Source organism: Thunnus albacares, chromosome 24 (genome assembly GCF_914725855.1).
Source record: "Thunnus albacares chromosome 24, fThuAlb1.1, whole genome shotgun sequence".
In the NCBI taxonomy this organism is placed as follows: domain Eukaryota; kingdom Metazoa; phylum Chordata; class Actinopteri; order Scombriformes; family Scombridae; genus Thunnus; species Thunnus albacares.
This window is the reverse complement of record NC_058129.1, coordinates 14,744,491-14,772,280: the sequence shown is the minus strand read 5'-3', so window position 1 is coordinate 14,772,280 and position 27,790 is coordinate 14,744,491. Positions and strand designations below refer to the sequence as shown.

Here is a 27,790-nt window from a genome sequence, read left to right as displayed (position 1 = left end):
AATTTGAATAAGGATGGAGGCAAAGTAATTAACATGATTTTATAGGTGAATAAATTGAACTTTGACCTTGTAGAGTGGCCTAATGTTGGAAAGTTTCCTAACAATATATCCATTAAGGGAAGATGGAAAAAAAATATTGAATGCTTTGTAAACTGCATGTTTTTCAGATCATGGACAAAGCGATCCTCCACATGGACAACGGCTACAAGATCCCCAACCTGCGAGGTCACGGCGTGGTGTGTAAAACCTACCTGCCGTCCTACACGGCCTTCCGGGGCTTCGGCGGACCTCAGGGTCTGACGGTGATTGAGAGCGTCCTGCATGAGGTGGCTGTTCGCTGTGGCCTTCCTCCCGAACAGGTCAGAGGTCACTGGCATGTCATACAGGGCTTCTGGTGTTTACACAAGAGAGGAATCAGTTAATCAGTCTTAAGTTTGGAGTCACCAGAGCTCTTGTCACTTTTTTGAAAATCATTATTGTTCATTATTGTTCCTGAAAAACGAGTAAGTGAATATTATAAGGAATAAGACTGGGACCTGGCATTTAGAAAAACAAGATACCCATATTTCAAGGCTAAAATTACTGGTATCAACAACTGGTATCAAATCCATTGCAGTACAACCAGTAGCAGTACAGGAAACCTTAATGATATCAACACACTAAAAATCAGTAAACTGGTTGCTTTGTCACTTCCCGCCAGGTCAGAGATATCAACATGTACAGGGAGGAGGAGTGCTACACCCACTACAAGCAGCCCTTCTGCCCCACCGACATGGTCCGCTGCTGGGACGAGTGTCTAGAGAAGGCCGACTACCGGGATCGACTCCGAGCCGTCCGACTCTTCAACTCCTCCAACCGCTGGAAGAAGAGAGGCATTGCCGCCGTCCCGCAGAAGTTCGGTGTCGGCTTCTCCAAAGGTTTCTACAACCAGGTGAGGAGTTTGGTTTAGTCTGTAGGTATAAATTCTCATTCAATGTGCCATATTCATAACCCAGACATCAATATTTAGCTTATTCATAGAGATAAAGGAGTTGTAAAGGAGTGTTTGCAAACAAACTACTTTTACAGAGCTGGATACCCAGTTAAAGTGGAGCTTCATGCACATGAAACTTGTCTTGTGATTGATCATTTAAGGAACATGCTGATTATTTGCATTGTCCAGGGTGCAGCGCTGGTGAACATCTACAAAGACGGCTCGGTGCTGGTGACACATGGAGGAACGGAGATGGGTCAGGGCATCAACACCAAGGTCATACAGGTGAGGTCATTAAGGTTTTCAAGAGTCTCACCTGTTTTTCGTTGGTTGATGTAAAGAAATTAAATCAGTTCAACTGCGTTTGTGTTACCAGATAGCAAGCCGAGTCCTGGAGGTCCCCATGTCCTCCATCTTCATCAAGGAGACGAGTACAGGAAACGTCCCCAACGCAGCACCGTCAGCTGCTTCCTTCGGTACCGACGCCGTGGGCATGGCTGTCAAGGTTCATCTGCCTTTTTCTACAGAAATGTTTTCAGTCAGAGGGGTATTTAGGCAGCTTTAGCCTACAAGAGTTTAAAATATTTTGTTGATATATTTTATTGCTTTACAGCTTGATGTTTAGTCATTTTAATCCCATATGTAAAGAACTGTGGGTTTCATCTTTGAATGAAAGGTGCAACATAAATGAAGTTATTGATTCAACTTAATTAGATGAAGCTAAATAAATTCCTTATATGTGAAGGCATTGTTATTTTTCACATTTATATTCAGGAACAAACTTGCTTAATTTGAATAACTGAATGTTATTCTGTTATAGTTTCCTGCAATTAAATAATGCAATTTTGTTTGTCAATGAATCCTATTGACAAACATGATACTAACAAATTTTGATGTGTTGTATTTATTATACAAGTCTAATTTTGCTTTTCTTTTTTAACATTTTACTGTTTAATTGTAATCTATTTATTTTATGTGGTGTTTTATAATTTCATAATTTTATTTTGACTTGTCTTTTATTGCTTGCTTTTATTATTATTTATTTATTCTATTTACATTTTACCATCTAATTACATTTTACCATGTCCATATTTACCATCCTGTGTGTTTGTCAGTCAGTTATGAAGCAGTTTCTCATTTGACTTGTATGAAAGGTGCTGTATAAATAAAGCGTGACTAATGATTGATTGATTGATTGATTGATTGATTGATTGATTGATTTCTCCTCTCAGGATGCTTGTGAGAAGCTGATGAGGCGCCTGCAGCCGCTGATGGAAAGAAATCCCCAAAACACCTGGAAGCAATGGGTAAGTGTTTTTTTTTTTTTTGTTTTTTTTTTGCAGGTTTATCAAAACAATTTATTTCATCATAAATGTTTTAACATCTTTAAACAAGAATGACTGATTTTCCTCCCGCAGGTTAATGAAGCTTTCTTCCAGAAGATCAGCTTATCTGCAACTGGATTCTTCATGTATGTAAACTGTATTTAAAGATCAGATTTGTTCATAATAATGTAGTTTTGTCCTCTATTGTCCTGCATCTTGGTTCAAACAACTACTAGTTCATATTTTATGTTTCTTAAAGTGAATAATTTACTTATTAATCGTGTTTATATCAAAATATGACTGTCTGTGTAAATGTAGTGGCTGTGTGTGTGTTGCAGGGGACCACCCACCGATGTGGACTGGGAGAAGGGTGAAGGTCACGCGTACTACTACTTCAGCTACGGCGCCTGCTGCTCTGAAGTGGAGATCGACTGTCTCACCGGGGATCACAAAGTACTTTTACTCTTTACAAATTATAGATAAACTGTATGAAGGGAAAAAAAATGTCAGAAAGTTAAAAAAAGAGCCTTTTCTTCTCTCCTTTGCCATCAACATTCCTCCCTCTGATCATTTGTAAACATGAATGTAAAACTTAACTACATATTTAGGAATCCAAACATGTTAATGGCTCAAGATAAAGAAAAAATTAAAAACAGTTGTGGACTAGCTTGATACTGACACCAGCTGGACAAAATTAAGTTAATGGTTAAACCACAAGTAGAATACAGTGATTGCAACATTAAACTATCAGCTATTTCACACAAAAAGAGAGAAAAAGACCTTTCACACTGTTGTTGCTGCTCTCTTATACAATGTCTTTGCTTCTGATGATAAACACAAGAGAGGAAGGCGACTACAAAACAGGGGGAAAGGTTAAGGGATGAAAACTGGGACAAAACCGATTTATTTGGCTTCTTTCTCATTAACCTGAATAAGAACCTTTAAGATAAGGGAACTTTTATAACCTCTCGTAAATGTTGTTTGATGGTAATTAGACAAACTTGTCCTTTACGAGCAAAGTGAACTGTTTGTTTGTTGCAGAACATCCGGACGGACATTGTGATGGATGTTGGGAAAAGCATCAATCCTGCTTTGGACATTGGACAGGTTAACAGTACATTTCCCTATAGACTAACAAGTGTGAAAACCCAAAAGTCATCAAGCTGTCAAGCTCTGTTTGAAAATATTTCATCTACACAGGTACATTTCAAATTTGATGCAAAACATCTTGGCTTTCAAATGTCCTTGCATGACTTTTCCTTCAACCCAAGTATAAAACTGTCACCTAGTAAAAAGCAAACAATAAAGATCATCCAAAACTATATTACTTGAAGGCTTGTTGATCCCCAAAACCATCTGGCTTTTCTATTTTCTTCTGCTAAAAAGCATCTGATTTTGATGTTTGACTACCACATATTTGGGGGATTTTTATAACTTTTAATGACATATGAGGTAACAAAGCCTTTACTTGTCAAATCCTTTAGAAGTGTTGAACTTTAGGACCAGGGCAGGTGTGTTTTATAGCTAAATTAAGCTTTAATATAGCTTTTATGGATAAATCATATCTGTGCGTGGTGTTCACCAGGTGGAGGGAGGCTTCGTTCAGGGTGTTGGCCTTTACACCATCGAGGAGCTGCAGTTCTCTACGGACGGAGTCTTGATGACCAGAGGTCCGTCTCAGTACAAGGTGCCGGCACTCAGCGACGTCCCGGCTGAGCTCAACGTTCACCTGCTGGCTAACGCAGAAAACCCCCACGCCATCTACCTGTCCAAGGTATTGTTCTGTATTCCACTTGATTCATTTTCATCAGACAGGTCCTGAAAAATCTTGAATTTGTCTTGTTGCTCCAGGGTATCGGAGAGCCTCCAGTCTTCTTTGGCTCCACCGTTTTCTTCGCCATCAAGGCGGCCATCGCTGCCGCACGCAGAGAGAGAGGACTCGGGGAAACTTTCCCTCTGAGCTCCCCTGCTACAGCTGAGAGGATCCGCATGGCCTGTCAGGACCAGTTCACTCAGATGGTACGAAGCCTGCCATCCATGTTTAGTAGCATATCTCAAACAAAGTCAGATTTGGCATGTTTTCACAGGCTGTTTAAAATCATCAGCTTTCAAAACTGTCATTTTGTCTCTTCAAACACGCCAATTTTGACTCTGTTTGGAGTTTCGCAGTGTCACAAATACTTTAACATCCATTGGGAAACTGTTAACTGTTAATACTGATAACATGTCGAACAACAAGATGACAAAAAGAGATGAAAACACATGTGTCTGCTAATATAAAGGTAACTGTGGCAAAGTAAACAGTCTTTTGTTTAGGCCAAAGTCTCACAAAAGTCTGCTGTTGAAGGAGAATCTCTTATGCAATGAAAGTTTGATTTGAAAGTTGTTATAATCGCATGAAAACTATTTGAAGGCTCCAAACACACTGATGTTCAATTTTGATGCTAGCTTCCACCTGTTAGATACGTTAAATATAGATAAGAAACTAAATCATTTAAGCAAAAATCATTCAAATCAGCAGTTTCTAGTGAGTACCAGACAAATTAACCATCAACTGTCTGTACAGCCTTGTTGAGACAGCTGACCTGCTACTGCATATGTTGCCTATTTCACCAGTTTCTACTTCTGATCAAATATAAACATTAATAAAAATATAAAATGGCTGTACAACAAGCCAAACCTCTTCCTGTGAAACACCTGATTAACAGCACATCCTGTCGCTCTTGCAGGCCTCATCTCCGACAGACGGGACTTCGCCGCCGTGGTGCATCGATGTCTGATCGGCCCACAAGGAGAAAGATCTGCGTTAGTTTATACACGCTATGACTCTACTGTGACACTTCAGGTCTTTGTTCAGAAGATACGATGGACAGATATGATTTCTCAGTACATATACAGAGTAAACACTGATTTATTTAACGTATACAATAAACAGTTTCATTATTTATTCTTCCCTTATTGAAAACAGTGATATTTTAAGACAAACGCACAAGCAAAAAAACATTTAAAGGTTCTGTGATTTCAAGAGGTCATAAGATATTAATTTCACATCATACATGGTTGAAAAAAAGAATAAATGTGCAATATAGGACTTTTTTCTTGGAATTGGACATATAAAGACATTTTATAGTGTCAGTAAAATAAGTGTGATAGTGATCATTTTAATTATACGTCAGTTCACATTCAGTCTCGTTGTATTTTGTTTGAATAAAAGTACACAGTGTCGGTTTTAGATGTTTAAGGCCCACGGTTTGAAAGATCCTGGTTTGCCGGCTGGAATCTGGAAACAAAATAAAACAAGAAATAAAAAAACATTAACAGAAGTTTATACATTTATGTTGATCATTTTTAATACGATATAACAAATATAACTCTCCCTTCACTGCTCCCCAAATTCATGGACACGCATTGCCATGGCAACGACCAAAAGAGAAATATGGTGGAATCCAGAACTCTTGCACTTTATTACAACAGTCCATCCACACTCTCCTCCTCTCTGCAGCCTCCCAACTTCTCTCTTGACCTGCGTTCAGCGTCTCTGTCATCTGTCAGGAGCTGAGAGGAAAGCGGCTGGACAAACTGCCCTCAAGAGGCTGACGGACGGCAGAAATTTACTGAACCCAAATAGTTTGCATGTCGGCTCCACAGGAAGAAACCGACAGTGTTTGTGTTTACTGATTCGTACGGCTAAAAAGTTGAAAACAATTATATATATACAGCAGGATGTTTGTGTGACTTAAACAGCTGTCTGGTCGTTCGTTCGCCAGCTCTCAAACCACCACTCAACGACGGGAGACGGTCATGTCCTCACACAGACAGACGTCTTCCTGTCCTGTGCACGAGCACCAACGCCCCCTGCTGCTGATTAGCTGGAATAGCGTTATGTGGCTTGCTCCGAGCCACTGTGTTTAGATGACCATTTACAGAGACATAGCTGTGTACAAACGCCGACAGCGACTGTGAGGAGACATTCGCTGACAAAAAGTGTATTAGATTAAAATCGCTGATTCTACCTTTTAATGGACGTTACGTTTTTACGTTTTCTTTAGTTTCATGAGCTACTTCAGTCTTGTTTACTCTCACAAATGGGTAACATTGAGGCAAGATAAAACAATAAGATATCAAATAACACCTTGGTTATTGTCAGATCACTGTCTGATCAGTATTTTTACCTTCTGAGTGAACGGGGAGGCACAGGCCAGACAGGCTCTCTCCGCCGTTGCGGGGCTGTCCAGGGAAAACGGGCCGACTAGACCGGATTCTGAGCGAGCCGCCGCCACAGCGTCTTTGATGGCGAAGAACACTGAACTGCCCAAGAAGAGGATGGGTTCTCCTATACCCTGCACAGACAAAGGATCATGGGGAACATCACTTGTTGTGTGGATCAATGTCAACACAGTAGGAATCAGGGGACGCTCTTTGAAGACTAAATCTTAAAAAAGCATTGTTTAATGAACTATTTCTAGTACTTTTATCATATGAACATGTAAAAGTAATGAGTTAATCTTCATACAAATTTGCACTTAATTGCTCACTTCATGAACATACTTAGAAACTTACAATTCATCTTTAAATATTACAAAAATTAAACCAGGAGATGCTTTGGGAAGACTGAAAAGTTTGTCTTCTCTGTTTTTTAACTAGCTGACAAGACTATACAGAAAAAAACAAAGATATAAAGAAGCAAAAACACATAAATTCAGTAAATTAAAAAGGTCTCTATCTGTACATTGCGACCTCTGACCTTTGAGGAGTAGATGGCGTGGGGGTTGTTTGAGTCTGAGAGCAGATAGACATTGAAGCGGAGCGGCACATCGCAGACAGCGGGGATCTTATATTGTGACGGACCTCGAGTGTACAGAAGCCCCGAAGGAGAAAACTTCAACTCCTCCAGAGTGTAGAGACCCAAACCCTGCATGAACGCTCCTTCGATCTGAGACACGCAGGGAGGATACAAGGATGGAAGGAGACGAACAAACAAAACAAAACAAAAAAAAGCAAAAATTTGGCATCTTTCTCTATAGAATCACAAAATACTTCTTATTTTTACATAAAAAAGAGGAGCAAGCAAAGAAAATATGCACTTAATTTTCTGAATCCTGTTGAATTTCTTAATATTTTCTGAGGAAGTTTCCTGAATTAGAGATAATATTCTGAGATATTACACATAGTATTACACATCCTTTGTATGAGCTTTTAAGAAAGAAAAATAATGTAGAAGCTGAATTGTATCAGAAATTGTTGATTTCCAGAAAATGTCCTTGAAAATCTGTTTTAAACCGCGTAAATATTCATTTATATTTTAGAAAGATTGAATTGCATGTTGCCTTTACAATTACACAGAACATTTTTACATGTTCAGGTGACCTGCTGTGCAATGACTACAAGAAATTTTTGGAATTAATGTCTGTCATCTTTTTTCCCTTCTACTTAAAAAAACAACGAAAACTACATTTCCCACAATGCATGCCGATTATATTACCCAGGAAGTGACAGTGTCCCGCTGCTAGACTGCAATGTATCCACATCAATTCGATTTTCCCAACAAGTGGAATTGAGAAATATAAAATAATGACCCCGAAATGTCCAGAAAGAGAAAAACTGATGCAGACGGAAGGCAGTTTCAAGAAAGACAGGAAGGAGAAAACATGTTTGTGCTTCAAGGAGAAAAAAACGGTACGTCTTTTGTGTTATGAGTCGGCATCTGTGGTCAAAGAGTACAATCTATGTCGGCTTTTTGACACTAAACACGGAGCTAAGTATGCCAAAAAAATATTGCCAAAAAAATATTCTGCTCCTCTAAACTATGACAAAAAAGGTTTTGAACAAAGTTAATGTCATAACTTGTGTTTGATGTCATTTTTCTTTATTCTCTTGGATAGTTTGATCGTCGATTGATGAAGTAATGTGGGTTTCATAAACCAATGTATCAAAAGTAATACATTCAGAGTTATTTAACATTAGTAGTTACATTTACTTTACATTACATTACATTTGACACCACTGCTCTAGTAGCTATGGTAGCTGTGAAATAAAGACATACCAGATATTTTTCTATTTCTGTCTTATAGTTGACAGCAAAGTGTGATAAAAAGAGAGTCACCTGGCCGATGTCCACTGAGGGGTTCACACTTCTGCCGATGTCGACCACGATGTCTGTCCTCACCGTCTACGAGGACCGAAAAACATTATTATCCCAAACTGTGAAATTTCCACTCCACTGATGTTCAGAGTTTAAGATGAGGATGTTCAGTTCTGACCCTGTAGTCTCCTGTGAGGCAGTCCAGCTCCACCTCGCAGCAGCAGACTCCATATGTGAAGTAAGCGTAAGGCTGACCCTCCATCTTCTCCCAGTCCATGTAAAGATCTGGACCTCTGAGGACACACGGAGGAAGCTGGTACGGTTACTTGATTTCTTTAATTTCAGCCTTCGATTATGTTTTTATCGTTCCATTATCACAATACAAACTGCAAAAGATTTATCAACTACAGAGATGTTTGTATTGTGTGTGAGGATGCAGGGACCTGGTCTTCTCAGTGTCTGATAAGATTTTAGATGTTTTATTACAGAAAGTGCATGAAACCCATGACCAAAACAGTCATACATCCTGTCATTGTGTTACTTATAGATGGATGAATTATAGTGAAAATAATTTATTTCCCTTTTTGCTGAGGACCCCCTTGAACTCCCTCAAGGACGCCTGAGGGTCCCTGAACCCCACTTTGAGAGCCACTGTTCCAAATGAATAAACTTCAGGTTGTTCAATTATTTATTGTTATCTCAATAACATTTTGCCTTCTGTCTTAAATGATTATTTCAGTATATTTAATACCTTTCACATCTATCAAACCAGGAAACGTTTCAGCTGTATTTTAAAGAACTTTAAAGACGTCATATTATGCTCTTTTCCCAGTTTAATATTTTAATTTTTGTGTTCTATTTACAAACATTTCAATGTCTTTATGGTCAAAAAGCACCTAGTTACAGCTGTACAAGCCATGGATGCAGCCTCTCTGTCTCACTCGGCCTGAAATGGGCTGTTTTGTGTCTGATCAGTGCCTCTCTCTTCTGATTGGCTGACTGTTTTCTGAGTGATGTACACCCAGGCCAATCACAGGTAATGGATTGCTGCCTGCTGAATCTAGGTAAAACCAGGACTAACTGGTAAATTGTGATGGCCACCACTGAGGATAATGTTATCCAACCTTTAGAAGGCTGTGCGATGACACTTTTGCTTCCTGACATCCAACGACTAGGAGAGAAACGAACGCAACCATAAATGACTGAGTGCACATAAATTAGGTACGTAACATAAATAAACATATTTTGCTTCTTTCAGGAGGGGCAGAGGGTCATGTCAGAGGAGCCGGGGGGAAACGCTGAGCATGTAGTTGTGACATCACAGCCTTACGGAAGTAAGAACTGTAGTTCAATCAACACATCCAAAAATCTTCTAAAGACCACTCAGCTGTGTGACCATTGAGTCTAAACTCCATCTATGGTCTTGATTTAAATTGACAAAAAGTTCTAATTGACATGGTGGGTGTATGTGATGTGCTGTGTGTAGTTTTGTATTTTGTTTTTTTGCTTTGTACTGTTTGTTGTTGTGCTGTTGTATGTTTTTTGTCGGGGACTACAGATGCAAACTAGCTTCAAGCTAACGCTGGTGCAGTGCATCTTCAATGTTTCAAATTGCACACTGTCCCAGTCAATAAATCAATCAATCAATCAAGACCAAACGGCTTGTTTAAAGGCAGTTTCTGAACACGGACTGTGTGCATTTCTCCGTGGACGGAGCGTTTTGATACTTCCACAGTATTTATACAGCACCCAGACAAGCTTTATAATCAAACAGTATGTCTCCTTTAAACACCATATATAGAATTTCTAACAGGGGTCCTAGAAACCAGAACTCAATTCCCAGTAAATTTGTGAACTTATCCCCAGAGGGGTTTTACAAAATAATAAGAAATTCCTCCTTGTTAACTTTTAGTCGCTTTTGCACAGCTGAGTGCATGGATGTTGATTTTATTTACATATTTTGCTCCTGAAATACCACGTTGAGATGATGAATTCACAAAATAAGCCTTTTAGTTATTTTATCTTCTATTTTGATATTGTGCAAATAAATAAACAAGTAGAACAGAAATAGAGACTAAGTTTATATCAGGCTTACCGGTGGAATCCAGTAGCTGATAAACTGATTTTCTCAAAAAATGCTGCTCTCACCTGAGTGCAAAAAAAAAGAGAGAGAAACAGATTTACTGTATGTCTGTTAGCTGGCGTCAGTTATAACTTTTCTTATTAAATCGTACCCAACTCTCCCATGGTCCTTTGGGGTTTTTCTGCCTGATTGGCTCCAGTCGCTGGTACAAAGTCTGGCAGGCATTCTGAAGAGAGAGAAAAATCAAAATTATCCATATTGATATTATATAGATATGAAGTCTTTTACAAAAACAAAAACCAGGACAGTCGTGTCTGAAGTATTGAATATTCAGTAAAAGGTAGCAATACATAAGACAGACTTATTGCTTCAGAAGATTCAGCAAGAAACGCAGGAATTAAGACTCGACCTTGACCGCCATGCCGTTGGCGTCGGTGCCGAAGGAGGCAGCAGAGGGGCAGGTGTTGGGAACGGTGTTGGTGCTGGTCTCGCTGATGTAGATCTTAGAGGGCGGGATACGAAGCTCCCGACTCGCCACCTAACAGCAAAACAGGAAACAAACCCTGAGGTGAAAGAATACATTTCATACAGGCGGACTAATTTTGATTGTTAAGAGTCTTGCGATGAATCTGAGGATTTATTACGCTGTTGGACTGTCAGATTGCTTGTTTTTAGGTTTCAGTTGTATTTTACCAGGATTACTTTGTCTTGAAGCGTTCTTTTTGAAAATGACCACAACGAACAGCAAATAAATTATAGTACATGTTTATATTTATGTAAATTTGAGTCCATGACAGTTCTTAATGGTGCTGGAACAGCGGGTGGATAAGGCGAGAGATTTAAACGACAGATAAACCTGTACTATAGAGGAACGGGTTATTGTATGTACTGTATATGCATACTGTTTCGACTTGAGTACCTGTTGCATTTTGGTGTGGATTCCTTGACCCATCTCCGTGCCGCCATGACTGACCAGAACAGATCCGTCTTTATAGATGTGGACCAGAGCTGCAGCCTTTTACACAAAGACAGACAGAAAATAATTACAGGACTAATAAAATAAATAAATACAGCAGAGTTTCAGGGCCACTGGCAGTATAATAATTTGAGATTTTGAAAATTAAATCATAACATGACAGGAAAACGGTTGTATTATTCATGAATAAAGTTGTAATTTTTCTAAAAAACAAAAAAAACAAAAAAAAAAACTAATTTTCCTGGAAATTTTGAGTAATTTGCAGGTATTTAATGGTTCATTTTTTGGACATTTTACAGAGAGAATGGTGCAATTAGCTACAAATTATAAGAAAAAACTGGAAGTTTTAAGTTAAATTTGGGTTCATACATAGATGTTAATTTGCAAAAATTCTTAAGAAATTTGACTCTTAACTCTTTTAATGTGGTAATGTCTGAAACGCTGGATGTGCATGTGAGCTAAGATTCTTACAAACATCAGCCAGTATGAGTTGGAAAACTCCCACAGACCTGATTTAAGAAGCTCTCTGCAAATGCGATGCCGTATTTAATGGGGATGATGGACATGCCCTTCTTCTTCCAGCAGTTCTGCTGGTTAAACCGCTCGACAGCTCTGCGTCGGGCGCCGTAGTCGGACTTGACTTTGCATTCCTCCCAGCAGCGACGCATGTTCTCCGGGCTGAACTCGAACTTGTAGGGGGTGACTGACGGCCCTTTGTACATGTTGATCTCCCGAATCTGATGAAGAATTTGAAAATTAATGGGATGAAATATGTGATATTGAGCAGTGTCTTCTACCTCCAGTTATTGGAAAGGTGTTCCTATTTATTGTTTTATTATGGTATTATGGCATGACAAGATGGAGTGCGACCTGGTCTACAGGGCGCTCCAGCACCATGGCCACGTCATTAACCATGTTCTCGACAACCATGATGCTCTGGGGAACACCGAAGCCCCTGAAGGCGGTGTTGGAGGGCAGGTTGGTCCTGCAGGCAGCGGCACGGCCTCGCAGGTTGGGGAAGTTGTAGGCGTTGTCCATGTGAAGCAGAACTTTCTCTACTACCTGCAAGGGAGAGAAATTTGATGATTACACCATATTTACACTATGTTTATGAATCAAAGTTACTCTCAGAGCGGCCACACATACTAAATACTGAACGTGACAGGTTTTACCCACCAGAAGAGATTCATCGATGGCGTTTCCAGCGTTGGTGTGATACTGGATATCAGCAGCCACGATCCTGCCATCATTCATAAAACCGACCTGAAACAAAAAAACAAAACTTCACCATGTTTGGATCTTCACAAACAGTTTGATCATTTAAAATTATCCTTTATTTGCGATATAAAACTCTACTTTTCAAGGAAATTAATCTAAGGAAGCTGACTTGCTTGCAATAATTTTATTTAATGCTGTTATCTCGAGCTCACGAGTCAATTATTTCATTATCTCGAGAAAACCGAGCTTTGTTATCTCAAGATAGCGAGATAATCAATCCGTTATCACAAGAAAACAAAAGGTTGTTTCCTCTTTTTACTTATAGTGTTTATCAGAGATCAGGAGACGCCTTGCCAGCGTACATGGATGGCATCTTGACAACTGTAGCGACTGATTTAAGCCTAAAATGTCAGATCAAGGAGTAGTCATTATCATTAACAGCACCTTTATTAATGACATCTGTGTCACAACGAAATGGCAGGTTGATTAACTCCTGGTCATAATACGATGGGATGTTTCATGTAGGAGAACTACCAAACCATCCGATACCTTTCAAGCTTTTTTATCTTATTAGACTTAATAAGAGAAAGGAAAGTGGACCAAGAACCAACTTATGAGCCACCAGAAGGCTTCTTGTGCTTGATCTAAATATTTGAGCTGTCCATGTGAGGGAGACACGGAGAAGAGAAGACAGGAATGAACAAACGTGAATGAGCTCCACCCGTGATAAATCTTGTGATAAATTATCTCGTTATCTCAAGAAACTGGCCTTTTGTTTTCTCGAGATAAATTAAGTCATGATCTCTAGATAACGACATTAAAAAAATAATTGCAAGCACGGCTTCCGTATGAATCCTTTAAATCAGTGATACATTATTTTCTTCAGTTACTTTATTTAAAGGATTTTGAGAGGCCTGCAGAGGTTTAAGTGTACAGTATTTCACAAGAAAAAAAGCAAAAAAAAAAGGGAGTGTCTGAAAAAATTACCATAAATTTGTGCGATTTATTTTTCCCCCCTCTTATCCCTTTAACAATCTTGTGACCCCTCAGATTTATCCTGTGGTTAACCGCTTATTTGAAGTCTTATCTTTGAAATCGTGCTGAGAATAAAAGCCAAAGTGTGTTGGTGTACCTTGTATTTTCCCAGTATAGGGTGACGCCCTCCAGTGATCAGCATGTCCTCACCTCGTTCCAGGACACAGCGGACCGCCCGGTTAGTCCTGAATGGAAAATAAATAAATGACTTAAAACAACATTGAAATACTTATAAAGTCTCCTTTTTCTTGTCATTTATTGTTTTCTTTGGTCTGAAAAAAGAATTTGAGATTTGTTTTTGAGTCATAATTGTGTTCTTCAGGACTGCAGACTCTTTATTTATTAAATTACGTTGTGACTTACTTCCACGCAGCTACAGAGGTGATCGAAGCCAGTATGGCTGTTTTTGTGACTTTGCCTCCAAAAGCTCCACCGATCCTTTTGACGTGACAGGTGACTCTGTTGGACGGGATGTCCAACGTCTCTGCAACTGCTTCCTACAGCCAGAAAAATAAGAAATATGAAAATCAAAAGCATATAATTGGTCATGGTAGCTATAAATTGCTAAGAAGTAATACATCATGAACCTGAGTGAATGTCGGCCACTGAGTGGAGACGTAAACGTTGAACTCTGTCTCCTCGCCGACAGGAACAACCAGCATGCTCTGTGTCTCCATGTAGAAATGCTCCTGGCCGCCCATTCGCATAACTCCTGAGGAAAACAATTACAAATGCAGTGAGATGAGTAAAAAAGACACGAAATGGATCTAAAAGAAGAGCAGCAGTCACTGAACGAGGTCACCACTACGCCAAATCTTTTAGGTCACATATGGATTAAAATTTGTAATAAATACTCGTCAATCTGCTTCGAGAATTACATTTTAAAGGCTGTCACTTATCTTGTGATTCTTTACAGATTTATTAAAACTGATGTGTTGCATCTTGTGTGATTTCTTCCTCTGACACAAACAGAATTTTACCTTCATAAACCTGATCGACAGTTTTGAAGGCCTCTGTCACGTTTCCTTTCTCGAGTGTCCTCTGAGGCTCAAAGAAAGACGACTTCTCGACGGCTTCCTGTCACAGTGACAAACGACAAACACCTTGTACTGTAAGTCTGAGATCACAAAAGTCTACTTTAAATCGTTCAAGTCACAGAGCTTAAATTCAAAATATGGCGTCTTGATTTGGTTTCGTTGATGACACTAACGACTGAGCTGAACTCCACAGACCTCTATGGTAAAAACCGGCCCTGGCAGGTCCTCATAGCTGATCTTCACGGCCGCGGCGCCTCGTTTGGCGTGCGCCCTCGTGTCAGCGACTACAGCACATATCATCTGACCGATGCACGACACCTGGGGATACACATTAACAAAGAAAAAATACACTGTAGACACTAAACATGATGATCTCAGCGGCTTGTTTTCAGGTTCCTGTGAAAATTAACACTGATGAAACTAGACTGGAATTAATCCTTCCTGCCTTGTTAATGTTGTCATAAAGAACAGAAATACAGTTTTTATACACTGAAATCTCATGTGCTGACACAGTGAATAATATTGTAAACCAAGCAATGTACAATATACTGAATAATATATCAGCAATATATTGTTTTACAATGCAAAAGCTTGTTGTTGATGGTGTAAGAAAGATTTCTATCGTGTAAATTATTAATGTACATGTTAAAACTATATTATTACTGCATATTTTTATTTCTATTAACATTTAATTTAATGTGTGTATGTATATATTTTATATTTGTATATATTTTCCATATTAGTAAAATATTTATCTCAACACAATTTTGCTCTGTTCCAAAAAAGCCAACCATTTTTCAAATTCTTGGATATTTTCTGATCAGTGCAGAGAATTACAATCAGTCAATTAATCAATCAATCGTTGCATCAATTTGCCGCCTTCCCCTGTTTGCAATACACCTTCCAAATTTCACTTTTTAGGCAATTTTATCAGCTAAAGAAGTCTTTTATTTGTAAAATGTGTATTTCTTGATATTTTTTCAACTTTTTGCCAATAAGAGCAGTTTATTCAAGGATTTATATACAGTCCACCAAGACTGTACATACAGTATACATTCATACACATATCAATTAAAAACAAAAACCTTTAAGAGCACACACACACACACACACACACAGTCTACCTCTGTCTGAGCGAGCAGCTCCTCATCGTAACCAAACGCTGAACGGACTTTCTGTCCAGGAATATCTTTGGCCGTGATGACGTCGACAACACCAGGGAGCTGTAGAGCTTCGCTCACATCCAGACTTCTGTTAGTCAAAACACACAATTAACACATGAACTGTGGGTTTAAATTAGAAAAGCGGGTCAGAAAAACTGTCACTTCTCCTTACATGATTTTAGCATGCGCTCGAGAGCTGGTGACCACAGCCAGGAAAAGCTCCCCGTCTGTTCTGGGGAGGTCGTCGCAGTACACAGCCTCACCTGTGGCCTGGCTGATGGCGGAGCGGTGCATGATGGGACGCCCCACTGGATCCTGGTCATTCTGGCCCTCAGACACACGCTGAAGAAGAAGAAGTTATTGAAGTCATATTGTTGAAATGAAAAATAACCCTCTTTAATGCTCAGTAGCCAAATGTTTTTGAGTTTATTTAATGCAGGTTTTGAAGTTTTAAAAGGTGCTGTTAGGTGGTGAAATTCATTTCAGTACCTACAAAGGAGAATGTCTGTAATTTAAGTTAAAATCTGTAATTTTGACTTGTTTACAAAAGCAAATATAGGCTGCAAAGATGCAAGACTAATTAAAAAAACTTCATCTCTTGCTTAAGATTTGATCACACACACTTATTTCTGGACTTAGTTACAACCTCTTCATACTCTGGATGAGTGATATGTTCTGACCTGGAACTCCTGCAGGCTCGGTTGGATCTCTCTGGGTAAAGGATGAATCTTCTCAGGAGGCTCATCCGTGATCACATTCTGTGAACCAAAAGAAAAAGTGGCTAAATGAGCAGTAGACGAACAAACAATGAATATTTGTGGAGAGACATTTTTTACAATGAATGCACAGTCGTACCAGTTCTGTGAGCTTCTGCAGGACCTCCAGGTTGAATTTGAAGAGGAAACTGAGAGCCAGGGAGCGACGAAACTCTACTTTTCCTCCAGGAGCCGACGGAGGAAGGACCAACTCATCCAGGAGGACGTCGTAGGCCCGACTGAGGGTCTCATCATCCCACGGTCTGGAGGGAAAGCCAAAAGGGTTTTCATTTTAGTGGCTTTCAGATTACACATTTTATTTTTCACTTGTTAACTTGTTCACTTGTTTTCAGGTTAACATGTAGCAAGAGGACAGGACGACAGGAGTAACGTAAAAGAGGACAAAAGCAAAAGAAAACGAAAGAAAGGAAGGAAGAAGGCAGAAGAGAAGGAAGATGAAAGGGTGATATGAAGAAAAAAGGGAAACAGACGAGAAGAAAGAAGGAAAGTGGAGAGAAAAGGAAAGAAAAAAATGAGGTCGAGACAAAAATCAAAAGCAAGACAGAATAAAATGAGACAACTGAATAAAGAAGGAAAAAGATGAGAATACAGCTATTATTTATTTCTTTATTTTAAAAAATTAAAACACTGATGAGACTAAATGATCTAAGAATCGAGCACTGATCATGACTCCGACCTCGTGACGATGGCTGTGCAGGTTTTGGCAGCACTGACGGTGGTCGGTCCCAATCCTCCGTAATAAATACCGACATCCTCCACCAATCTGAACCCTTCTGAGAAAAACACCCTCATGCCCGTCGTCACCGTGGCGAAAGCGCTCTCCTTCCTCGGAGCCTGACGGAAAGCTCGAACAAACTCCCCCTGCAGGACCAACAAGGAACTAGTTTTTTACGTACCTTTTCAAGTAGCTTTTAAAAACACTGTGATGTGATACGTTTAACCTTTTCGCTTTGTTTATAATAAAAAAAAAAAAGAAGAAGAGCAAATAACACCAGGAAATTAAATGTTATTCTCAAAAATGCATGTACCATATCTTTTAGTTGCATCCATTTCTGGATTTTCTCATTTAAAAATCGACTGTATTGATGATATTTTAAAGCTTTTTACAGCCTTAAATATGTAAAATGTTGAATTGGTGAAAGGATCAATGATGATGATGTGACTCTTTGCGATAAAGGAATTTATATAAAATTTGTAAAGGACAAGTTTTGAGGAAGAACATTTGTACCTTTCTGGAAAAAGGAATAAAAACAGAGACGACAATCTCGTCTGGCTTCAGGATGGTTTTTCCGAAGCTCACAAAGAAGTCTTGATTCAGAGGAACGTCTCGTCTTCCTCCTGGTGGATTCAAACAGAACCGCTTGTTAATCAGGAACTCGATTCTACATATTTCCTCGATCTTACCGATACAGAAGCTGTCGCAGGTTTCTCATCTCTCAACTAAACCTCTAAAACGAATCAATAAACGAATCATTGCTGGTGACTCACCGCTTGAAATAACGATCACTTTGCAGTTTCCGGCAGCCAGAACAGGGTTCAGATCTGAGTTAGGGTACACACTCATGATGTTGCCTCCAAGAGACTTAATATGCAAAACATATGATATAAAAAGTGTAAATTTTCATGATTATACCTGTAAAAATGTGGCCTAATTTTTCATAGCTGGCTGCTGGTGGTGGTAAAGCAGTAGCATTTCTACATTTTACTCTAAAACACTGATGTGACGTCATGTATAAATGTCATTTATTCTTCATTATACTTTTTTTCCAACTACAGATTAGAGAATAAAAGGAAATATGGAGGAAGTAAAGATTTTAAAAAACACAATATGTGCATTTAAGATATGATATGTACATTGAATTTCCATCAGTAATGTTGGAGTGAAGTCTACTCACGGCAACATTGCGGATCTGTTGGCTTCCCAGGTTCCTCAGCTGCTGGATCAGGGCTCTGAACAGCTCGGTCTTCTCCTCCGGAAACTGGTGGACCAGCTTCTCCAGAAGAGACAGGAGCTCAGACAGACTGCATCCCGCTCCGACAAAAACACCTACAGAGAGACATGTTAACCACGAGTGCGTTTGTTTTTTCTTGTCTTATGTGTCACATGAGTTTCATGAAGCTCTGTGACCTTGAATTCTAAAAATCCTAATTTATCAATGAAAAAAAAAAAAAACAGATATCTTTTATACTTGCAGGCAGAATTACTGTCACATCAAAATGGAGAGAACAAAGGGAGAAAATCTCACTGGTTAGTAGTACTGCTGTGAAGAAGGTGGAGGGTACCCACCCTGTGGCGTCTGAGTGACCTCGAACAGCTCCGTCACTCTGGTTGGAGATATGATCAGCGGATGCAGGACGCCTTTGAACTTAATATCAGGACCTTCGACACAAAGCAGAGACAGCTCAGTGTGGTTTAACTGGGTCAACTGGGATTTTTCCTGACTCTGACAGTAAATTATCAACTGTACATTATCAGTACACATTGCTTTTGTTCAGAGTAAGAAAGTATTTTATCTGGATTTCATCAATCAATATCATTAAAACAGAAAGGATCCGGTCTGTAAAACCATGAGCAATTTGTCAAAACTAAAAGGTTCATTTGTTTTATTTTTTGATAACAGTTTGTGAAAACAGAACAAATGTGTTTTCTAGTTTGGAATCGAACATTTCAGGGTTTTAAGCCGCCATAAATAAAACAACTAAAAAAGGCCACAGGCATCTTCCAAAAACCTTCCTACTGTTGTCAAAAGTATGTGAGATTAGAGCTAGAAACAGTGATAATAAATAATTTAGTCATGTGTGTTCAGCCATTAAAGTTGAGAAAATGCTACAAGCTTTATCATGCTTTGTTATTATACAGTAGGGCTATTTTCATAATTTGTTTTGTATAGAAAGTGAAAAACGCCCGTTATAATTTCTAAAAGCCTACGGCGACATTGATCAACAGTCTAAAATCCAAAGAGATAATCAGTTTACCGTCATTTATGACACAGAAAAGATTCAAATCCTCACATTTCAGAAGCTGCAACCAACAAATTTTAGGCATTTTTGCTTAAAAACGATTCTCAAAGTAATTACAGATGAATTTTCTGTCGATCGACTTATCGTTGTCTCTGAAACAATCTCACCGAAAAGGTCTTGTAAATTTGCTGTAAGTCATCCTGACCTGTTTCTCTGTGACAAACTTTAAATAGAGCAATATGTACTGAATGTATGCTGTTGTCCATTGATTGTTTCTATATGTATATATCTATATTTTTCACCCGCTTGCTTGTACTTAATAGAACAAGTACATTGAGAGCCACTAGAAACCGGAGTCAGATTCCTTGTACACGTAAACACACTCAGCCAATAAAGCTGATTCTGATTCTGATACCTATGTTAGTGTTGCCCATGACCAGCGGAGCTTTAGGGTTACTCGTCTTCAGCTGGACCAGCTCCTCCAGCGAGGCGGGGGACACCCAGCTCATCCTCTCCCCACGGAAGGTGAGAGTCTGTGGGCTCGCTGTCTCCGCCATCAGCTGGGAAGAAAAGAGCCATTTTCACATTAAAATTACTATTAAAAGTGCTTTGTAGCATCAAGAATGTATCAGCTTTGGGCTTGATGTAATCATGCAACAATTCAGCACTGTTCTTTTAAATAACTCACTTTAAACGTCATGCTGTACAAAATGTGAAATATGTTCATTCTAATTCATTTTCCAAGGGTATGAAACACGCTGCCTCCGTCTTTTTCGACCGCTAACACCGAATAAATTAACCTCTAGTTGTGTGAAATGACTTACAATCAGTTCTGGAGGGAAGATCAGCTCCTGTGTCGGGTCCAACGGCAGAAACTCGCTCTTGTCAAACAGCTGTGGCGTCTCCTGGAGCGCGTTACAGGAAAACAAGCAGTGATACCGCATTTATCACGGCACGATCACAGGAATAATGCGTGAAGGGAAATAAATGCGTCAAGAGAAATGGAAGTTGAGATTTCTCCCAACTTGACCTCAAACGTCTGAGGAGGGTGTGACTGGTATTAGTTACAAGTTAGACGACAACGAAAGGCAAAGAAAGGAAGAAAAAAATGATTAAAAATGTAGTTTTAGTGTGTTTTATATATAGATTTTATTCTTTCTTCTTCCATGTAAAGCATCTTTGAGTACCTTAAAAAGTGCTCTACAAATAAAATGGATTGTTATTATTATTAAAATGTTAAAGAGATGAGGAAAAGAGAGACAAAATTAAGAAAAAAGGGTTAAGAGAAGGATAAAAGCTAAAAAAAAAAAGTGTGTCAAAGGACAAAGTTCAAGACAGGGAAAACAAAAAGAAGTGAAAAGTAAAACAAATATGTTAGAAAAAAGAAAATCACCAGTGATAAAAGATAACATTAGAAAAAGAGAAGAAAAAAACAGATAAACAATTATCATAAAGGATCTAAAAAGCACAGGAAGAGCAAAAAAAAAACCAAGAAAAAAATGAAAGCAGCTGAACTCACATGCTGAGGCTCATCTGTACTTTCTCCCTCATTCAGGCAACAATTCGCTCCATTCGCTTTGCAGCAGTCGGCTTCCTGTTGGTGATGTTACACTTATTATTACATAATGTTATTATCTGCATATCAAGAGGATTCATCGCAGTTACAGGCCCAGTGTAAACAATAAACAGCCCTACAAATAGATAAAGTTATAGTCTACTGTGTCTGATTATTGTACTGATCATTATTGCATCATGGAACTTGTGTTGGCTGCAGAGTTGAGCTTTGCACGTACCTGACAAAAGGTCCTGCAGCCGTCAATAATAGGTCGATATCCAGTGCAGCGACACAGATTACCTGGAAAGCAACAGCAGACGATAATTTGATTATATACCAAGCTGCAACCTTGAAACCAATGCAGAAGTGCCAAAAACTGCAGTTCCTTGAATGACCACTTGAGGCTCCAAAAGCCAGTCAATCCACATAGACCCCAGTGTTAAAATGTCCAACTTTACAGCAGAAATAAACATGTTTACAGCCTGCTACAAACAACAGTTTTGGTCTCTGTAGCTAATTTCCCCTTTCATGACAACTGTACGGGGGGTGAATTTTTTTATAACTCACCCGTTTTTTAATTTTATTAAGCCGTAAAGTTATGCATAATGAAGGACATGGCTGCTTTGAGTGACAGGTCCGCCAGCCGCTAGGTGGCTTGTTTCAGCCATTCAGCCCGCCTCTTTGCCCATTTTTGATTGGCTGGGAGTTAGGCAGCGTCATGCACTGCCAAGATGGCGATGGCCGGAGCGGCTCACTTTGAGCTTCAAAACTGCTCTTCAGAAACCAATGGGTGACGTCACGGTAACTACGTCCATAGTTTTATACAGTCTATGTTATATACTGGCTGTCTAATCATTTCTGTTACTGAAAACACAAAATGAAGCTTCAAGAAGCTCAATAAGGAAGCTTGTTTCTCTCAGATTTTAGTGAATTTCTACAATTTCTTCCCGCTCAAACTTTCTGTTAGTACATCCACTTTCCCTACAATTAGTTGATTAATCGATTAGTCAATCATCAGGAAGTTAATTAGAAAATATTTTGATAATTGATAAGTAGTTTCAGTCATTTTTCAAGCAACAATGTCAGAACTTTGATGGTTCCAGCTTCTCAAATGTGAAGACTTGCTGTTTTTCTTTGTCATAGGCTATATGGCAGATCATTGAATATCTTCACATTTTAGACTGTTAGTCAGACAAAACAAACAAACTGAAGACAACACCGTAGCCTCTGAGAGATTGTGAATGCAACTACACGTTTCATCGACTAATAAAGAAAATCATCGATAATGAATATAATTGTTAGTCGCAGCCGTAGAGCGAATCGGTCGTTGGATGCTGCTGTTTAAATATCTTTGAAAACGTACAACTGGTCAACCAACAACATCCACAAAAACCACCATTATCTTCAGATTGTTTCCAGAGATTCAAACACCTGTCGTCCCAGTTTCTTGCCATTTACATCATATCCCACTACAAAAAAGACAAATATTAGGGAATAAATCTAAACATGTGTGTCAGGTGTGTGTTGGTGTGTGAGCGTGGTACCAGCCAGAGCCTGGGTGATGTCCTCCATCGTAGGTTGAGGTTTGTTCCTCAGCAGAGTGTACATGGACATCACCATCCCTGGAGTGCAGAAGCCACACTGGGAGCCGTGAGCCTTCGCTATTCGCTCCTGCAAACACATCATCCGAACGTCCGATGTCAAACGCACAATTACCGACAGCCAATCTCTGATGGGCGTGGTAGCCTTAATCTCACCTGAACCGGGTGGATCCTGGTCTTGGTGCTGCCGATGCCCTCCACGGTGGTGACGGCGGCTCCGTGGAGCTGGCAGAGCGGCAGGAGGCAGGCGTTAGCTGAGTAATGACTGATGAAGCGGTGAAGGTAAAACTCTACAGAAAACATTTGAGTTGAACTACTATCAACTCTGTTACTACAATTGCTACTATTACTAATACTTCTACTGTTACTGGTGGTACTGGTACAACTTTTACTATTATTGCTACTACAACTACTTCTACTGTAATATGTGGCCAAAACGTCCACATATTAATGTGTAATTTTGATGCTTTTGAGCTGGTTTTCATGGTTTGATAGAGAGTATACAGTGATATCATAGGGTGCATCCCAAGTCAAGGAGAGACGCAAGGAAACCAAGCGAGGAGAGAGGAAACGAGGAAATTTGTTTTAAGAGACATGAGACGTCCTCTCCTCTGAGGCGTCATGTGAAGCGACGTCCGTTTCCGATGACGGCGACAGCTGATCACAGATGGATCAGCTGTCAGTTGGCTTTAACAGCTGTAGAAACCATTTCTACTCGCAGAATGCGTTTATACTATTTATTGATTATTTGCAGCTGTATTTTTGATAACCCTGATAGTGAATTCATCATTCAATAACCCAGAATATGATCATTTCTTCTGAACACTGGAAAATATGTATTTAGCTAAATGTTTCAGGGCAAATGGAAATGATTTAACTCATATCAAATCCGACGCTCAGGAATTTTTGCATGTGACTGAATGGAAATGACGATAAATGATGTAAAATATAAATGTGTTTAACTGTTATTATGGATAAAGTTAAAGTCAGGAAGAGTCTGTCTGTCAGCAAGAAACAGTTTAATGGAGGAAATAATAGATCATGAAAAAAATCTTTCTGATAAATGAAGAAAGTTGTTTATGGTGCTTTTGTTGATCAGACCGACAATTTACAGATTCTTAACTATATGATGAATATATAAATAAACATAAAACCTGGTAGTGATACACTTAAATTTAATCTGTAATCTGTCTCCACTTCGGTATGAAACTGCAGTGATGTATCAGATCAGTCTGATCAGCTGCAGCGTCCAATCAATAACTGATATCCAATAAGGGGGCGTGTCGGCCGGTAAAAGACCGACTGGTTTTCCCAGTTTGATATGGAGGAATTTGACATGTCACATTAAGCTGTAATGTTCAGGTGTCCACTTTTGGCAATGGCCAATTTCAACCATATATATTCTACTCCCGTTACTATATAATAAATAATAATAAACTTTATATATTTGTCACTTTTCTTAACTAAAGTACAAAGTGCTATACAGAAAAAGAAGAAAGAATTAACAATCAGTAAATGAAACAGATGATAACACACCAGGAGATAAAATAAAGTTACATAAAAATATATAATGGCGTACTACTACTACTTCTACTACTTCCATTAGTTTTATTCCTACAATTGCTACTGTTGTTATTACTCTGCTAAAGGTCCCACATCAACCAATAAGCTAACCAAAAATGTAATTTTCATAAATTATGTTTAATATAACAAAAATTATGTAAAGGGGGTTAAAAACTGTGCAACAGAGAACAGTGTTTCCTCTGTAATTTTAATACAGATGTGGTGCTTTTGGCATTAATTCTAATTTTGTCCCATATCTGTTGTTGTTTGGGTCTAAGTTATGTTTAAAGTTGAGGCTCTAGCGTTAAAAATGTTTTTAACTGCTATATAAACACAACTTCTAAAGCATCTGGACTACACTTTAGTTTAAGATAACATAAAGGCTTAATATTAAGTTTTCTCTTGCAGTGGTGGGGCACCGCTGCTAAATGAATATAGAGGAAACATTGGAGAATACTATTTTTATTTATATTCACTGTTTGAAATGTTATTTTGGCACCACAAAAACATGACACACAACTGAAAACTTATGATCGGAACATTTTAAAAAGCTTTCAAATGTTCTGACTGAAAATGATCTCCTCCTTTGCGTCACAAGGTGTCAGTAACACCGAATAATGTGTTATTTTCTAACCAGTGTGTAAGAGGCAACGTTCAGCGAGCGGACTTGTGGGCTCTGCTTTAGATTTGGATACGTGTGTGTTCGTGATCGACTGCTGGAGGAGCGTGAGGCAGTGAAACAGATGTTATATGGTTTGGTGCCAGGAGGGGAAATCACCATCAACCACCGCAAAAATCCTGTTAACTCCTCGCAGAGGATGTCCAAACCACTTTGGCGAGATAACAAGCGCACACTCAGACCTCCTCTTGTTTTCTAATAATCTAATTTAGTAAATAAAATGGTGGAAGTGGCTGGTATTTTGGAATTTAACCAACTGCCATTGCTGAATAAATTGATTTTCCGGTCAATGTTGCATCCGATTCTAACAAACACTGACCATACTTGGTGGTTTTATCGCCGTCTCTATCAGGGAGGAAAACTGAGCAACTTTTTGGTCTTCCATTCAAATTTAATACAGTTTGCTAAACATACAGTAGTTAACTAGGATGCCAAACTCACTTTATTTGAAGAAAACAGCACCGTTTCAATTTGCAGCTGATTGACAGCAGTTGATTTTGAGTGATATGGTTAAAATCTTTTCTCACAGTGAATGTAATTTTACATAAAATACAGTATTTTATGCAAAATCACTGAGAAACTGTTAATGGATAAAATATCTAGAGAGTAATGTCATTTTTTGGGTAATCCAGCCAATAAGAATCAGACAAATTAAAGTACTTCATTACATTAATGCACACTGCTGCTTATTGATTTACAACATTACCCACAATATCCTAATCCCTATTAAAGGGATTTAAAGTCCAGACAGTAAGTATTTGGACAGTATACTATATTAAAGTGCCAAGTCTCAGCTTTGATTTGATGTGGTCTATCGTGAAGGATACGTGATGGTTTTGGTGGCGGGTTGGTAGCGCGACACCATGACGGTGCACGCCCCGCAGCCTCCTCCACCGCAGCCGTATTTGGTCCCAGTTAACCTCACTGAAGTCGCAGTCAAGGGAAATAAAAAACAGCCTCAAAAGGATGAAAAAGCAACCTTTAGGTGGCGCTCACATGATCGTTTGTGGTATATAAAAATCAAACAGAGCAGATTTGAAGGATACGCTTCTCTCTGAGGAAGGACAGCAGCATCGTTTCAGGGTCTGCATGGTTCTCTGTTATCTGTTATGACAGAAAGCAAAACCACAATCAAGTTTCCAGAGTTCACACCGAGGTTCTGCTGCAAAACAAACTTTGAGGTGATGATACAGTTCTTTGTCATCTTAAACTTCACCACTTTCATGGCACATAAGGTTAGAAAGAAATACAAGTATTCGGTATTTCCTCCAGAATTCTCTTAAACAATTATTTTCGTTATAGATTAATCAGTTTGTCGATAAGATGTCGAAAAATAGTGAAAAATGTCATAATTTCTTACATCTCATGGTGATGATTAACAAAATAGCAAATTTATTAACAAATAAATTGAGTTTCCTATCATATATGAAACAGAAAAGCTTCGATTTCTTATATTGAAGTAGTTGGAACCAGAATATTTTTGCTTAAAAAGTGACAAAACTGATTAATTTTCTGCTGATTAACTAATCAATCAATCAAATAATCATTGCAGCTCCAGTTTGGACCACAATGTCAAAATTATTAGTTAGTAGCTCTTATAGTGATTAATGAAGATCTCAGAACCATTATTGTCTCTATAATAACATATAATTTACCAACATGATCAGCAAAAAACCTCCATAATATCTTACAGTAAGCAAATGTGAATCTGATTAAAATATACATATAAAAGTAGTCACTTCACTTCATACTGTATCATCTGATCATCATTCTGCAGGATATTGATTAGTGGTGAAGACAGAAAAACACACATATCTTAATAAATTTACTGTTCACCCATGACATGACTTTACACCTTTAATCACTACATGTAAAACAGTCATTGGGCTTACTGTGTGGAAATCTGCACCCATGTAATTTAATTAATTCAAGCCTATCCGATTTACTTTCCCCACACAAAATGAAATAACTATTGCTAAAGTGAAATCTATTATAGGTTTACTGAAGCTGCTTGGTTTCATCAGTGGATGTTCTTGTATAATTAAGGTTGAAAAAAGGGAAAGTTTTTGACAGTTTGGTCATATATTGTGTTTTTTTCAGCAGTGGTCATCCATATTTATGCGATATTGGTGTGGAATTAACTTTTAAAAGACAGATAAATGTTCAAATTCACCAGCCACCCACTGAATAGTGCTTATTTTGTGTCTGAAATCCATTTTCCCACCCTGGATATAGTCACAAGATGTAAAATCTTTAATAGCACAAACTGGTGTCCAGGTGTTATGGTCTGACTGGCCATAACAACTGGACAGATCTTTTCCCGTCACTGAATTTGACGGGTGACAGTTTTCGGTGCAACACCGGGACCTCATTTGAGACTAATTTGACTAGTTTCAGTTTAAATTAGTTGACTAGTTAAGCTGTCGAAGTCAGTGTCGCTGTTTTAGGAGTTAAAATAGAAGTTTTGTCACTTTTATCTCCAGCAAAATAGGTTGGCGGTCAACGGCTGACGAGATTTGTGGCGTACATTGACTTAACTTTAGCCCCCCCAAAAAACTCTAACAGCTCAAATTACCGATAGCTACCGTACGATAAACGGTAAAATACATGATGTGAATGCTAAACTGACCTTCTTCCCGTTTACAAAGAAGCTCAAAGTGTTTCCTTCTTTTACTGCGGACATCTTTCAAGCGCAAGAGGCGACTTTACAAACACCAGGGGTCAAGTTGCTTCAAGTTGCGTCAACGGCCACTGAAGTTACAC

General features: G+C 38.8%; 2 protein-coding genes and 1 long non-coding RNA gene across 3 annotated transcripts in view; 1 reads left to right on the top strand and 2 right to left on the bottom strand.

Moving 5' to 3' along the window:
* Positions 1–5,221, top strand: part of aox5 (aldehyde oxidase 5) — a 17,476-nt gene extending 12,255 nt beyond the window's left edge. Inside the window, exons 25-35 of the mRNA XM_044344703.1 lie at positions 168–359; positions 701–931; positions 1,163–1,258; positions 1,350–1,478; positions 2,206–2,280; positions 2,392–2,444; positions 2,637–2,751; positions 3,340–3,405; positions 3,884–4,072; positions 4,150–4,317; positions 5,028–5,221. Coding sequence (XP_044200638.1) covers positions 168–359; positions 701–931; positions 1,163–1,258; positions 1,350–1,478; positions 2,206–2,280; positions 2,392–2,444; positions 2,637–2,751; positions 3,340–3,405; positions 3,884–4,072; positions 4,150–4,317; positions 5,028–5,078 — 1,365 coding nt within the window. The 3' untranslated portion in view covers positions 5,079–5,221. The remainder of the gene's footprint in view (positions 1–167; positions 360–700; positions 932–1,162; positions 1,259–1,349; positions 1,479–2,205; positions 2,281–2,391; positions 2,445–2,636; positions 2,752–3,339; positions 3,406–3,883; positions 4,073–4,149; positions 4,318–5,027) is intronic.
* Positions 2,063–3,431, bottom strand: LOC122976299. The gene is made up of 3 exons (XR_006400895.1): positions 3,079–3,431; positions 2,649–2,782; positions 2,063–2,267 (listed from the first exon to the last, which is right to left on the bottom strand). It is a non-coding gene; the product is annotated as an uncharacterized LOC122976299 (long non-coding RNA).
* Positions 5,192–27,790, bottom strand: aox6 (aldehyde oxidase 6). The gene is made up of 35 exons (XM_044344704.1): positions 27,657–27,790; positions 26,074–26,131; positions 25,855–25,951; positions 22,942–23,050; positions 22,729–22,855; positions 21,423–21,484; positions 21,149–21,223; positions 20,454–20,534; positions 20,045–20,189; positions 18,956–19,048; positions 18,564–18,715; positions 18,157–18,250; positions 17,897–18,006; positions 17,345–17,529; positions 16,748–16,910; positions 16,573–16,650; positions 16,065–16,234; positions 15,854–15,980; positions 14,925–15,047; positions 14,673–14,769; positions 14,280–14,404; positions 14,056–14,189; positions 13,790–13,877; positions 12,616–12,702; positions 12,310–12,501; positions 11,949–12,176; positions 11,383–11,478; positions 10,873–11,001; positions 10,615–10,689; positions 10,476–10,528; positions 8,559–8,673; positions 8,402–8,467; positions 7,043–7,231; positions 6,471–6,638; positions 5,192–5,578 (listed from the first exon to the last, which is right to left on the bottom strand). The coding sequence occupies exons 1-35, from the start codon at positions 27,708–27,710 to the stop codon at positions 5,528–5,530; spliced, it is 3,996 nt and encodes a 1,331-aa protein (XP_044200639.1). The 5' UTR covers positions 27,711–27,790; the 3' UTR covers positions 5,192–5,527.

What these genes read in the sequence shown, in the direction of transcription:
- aox6 (XM_044344704.1), bottom strand. Translation starts at nt 27,710, where the DNA reads ATGTCCGCAGTAAAAGAAGGAAACACTTTGAGCTTCTTTGTAAACGGG. An exon ending in GGTCACTCAGACGCCACAGG is followed by an intron (nt 18,716 to 18,955) that starts GTGGGTACCCTC and finishes GTCTCTCTGTAG; the next exon opens with GTGTTTTTGTCGGAGCGGGA. An exon ending in TGCACAGCCATCGTCACGAG is followed by an intron (nt 16,911 to 17,344) that starts GTCGGAGTCATG and finishes CTTTCCCTCCAG; the next exon opens with ACCGTGGGATGATGAGACCC.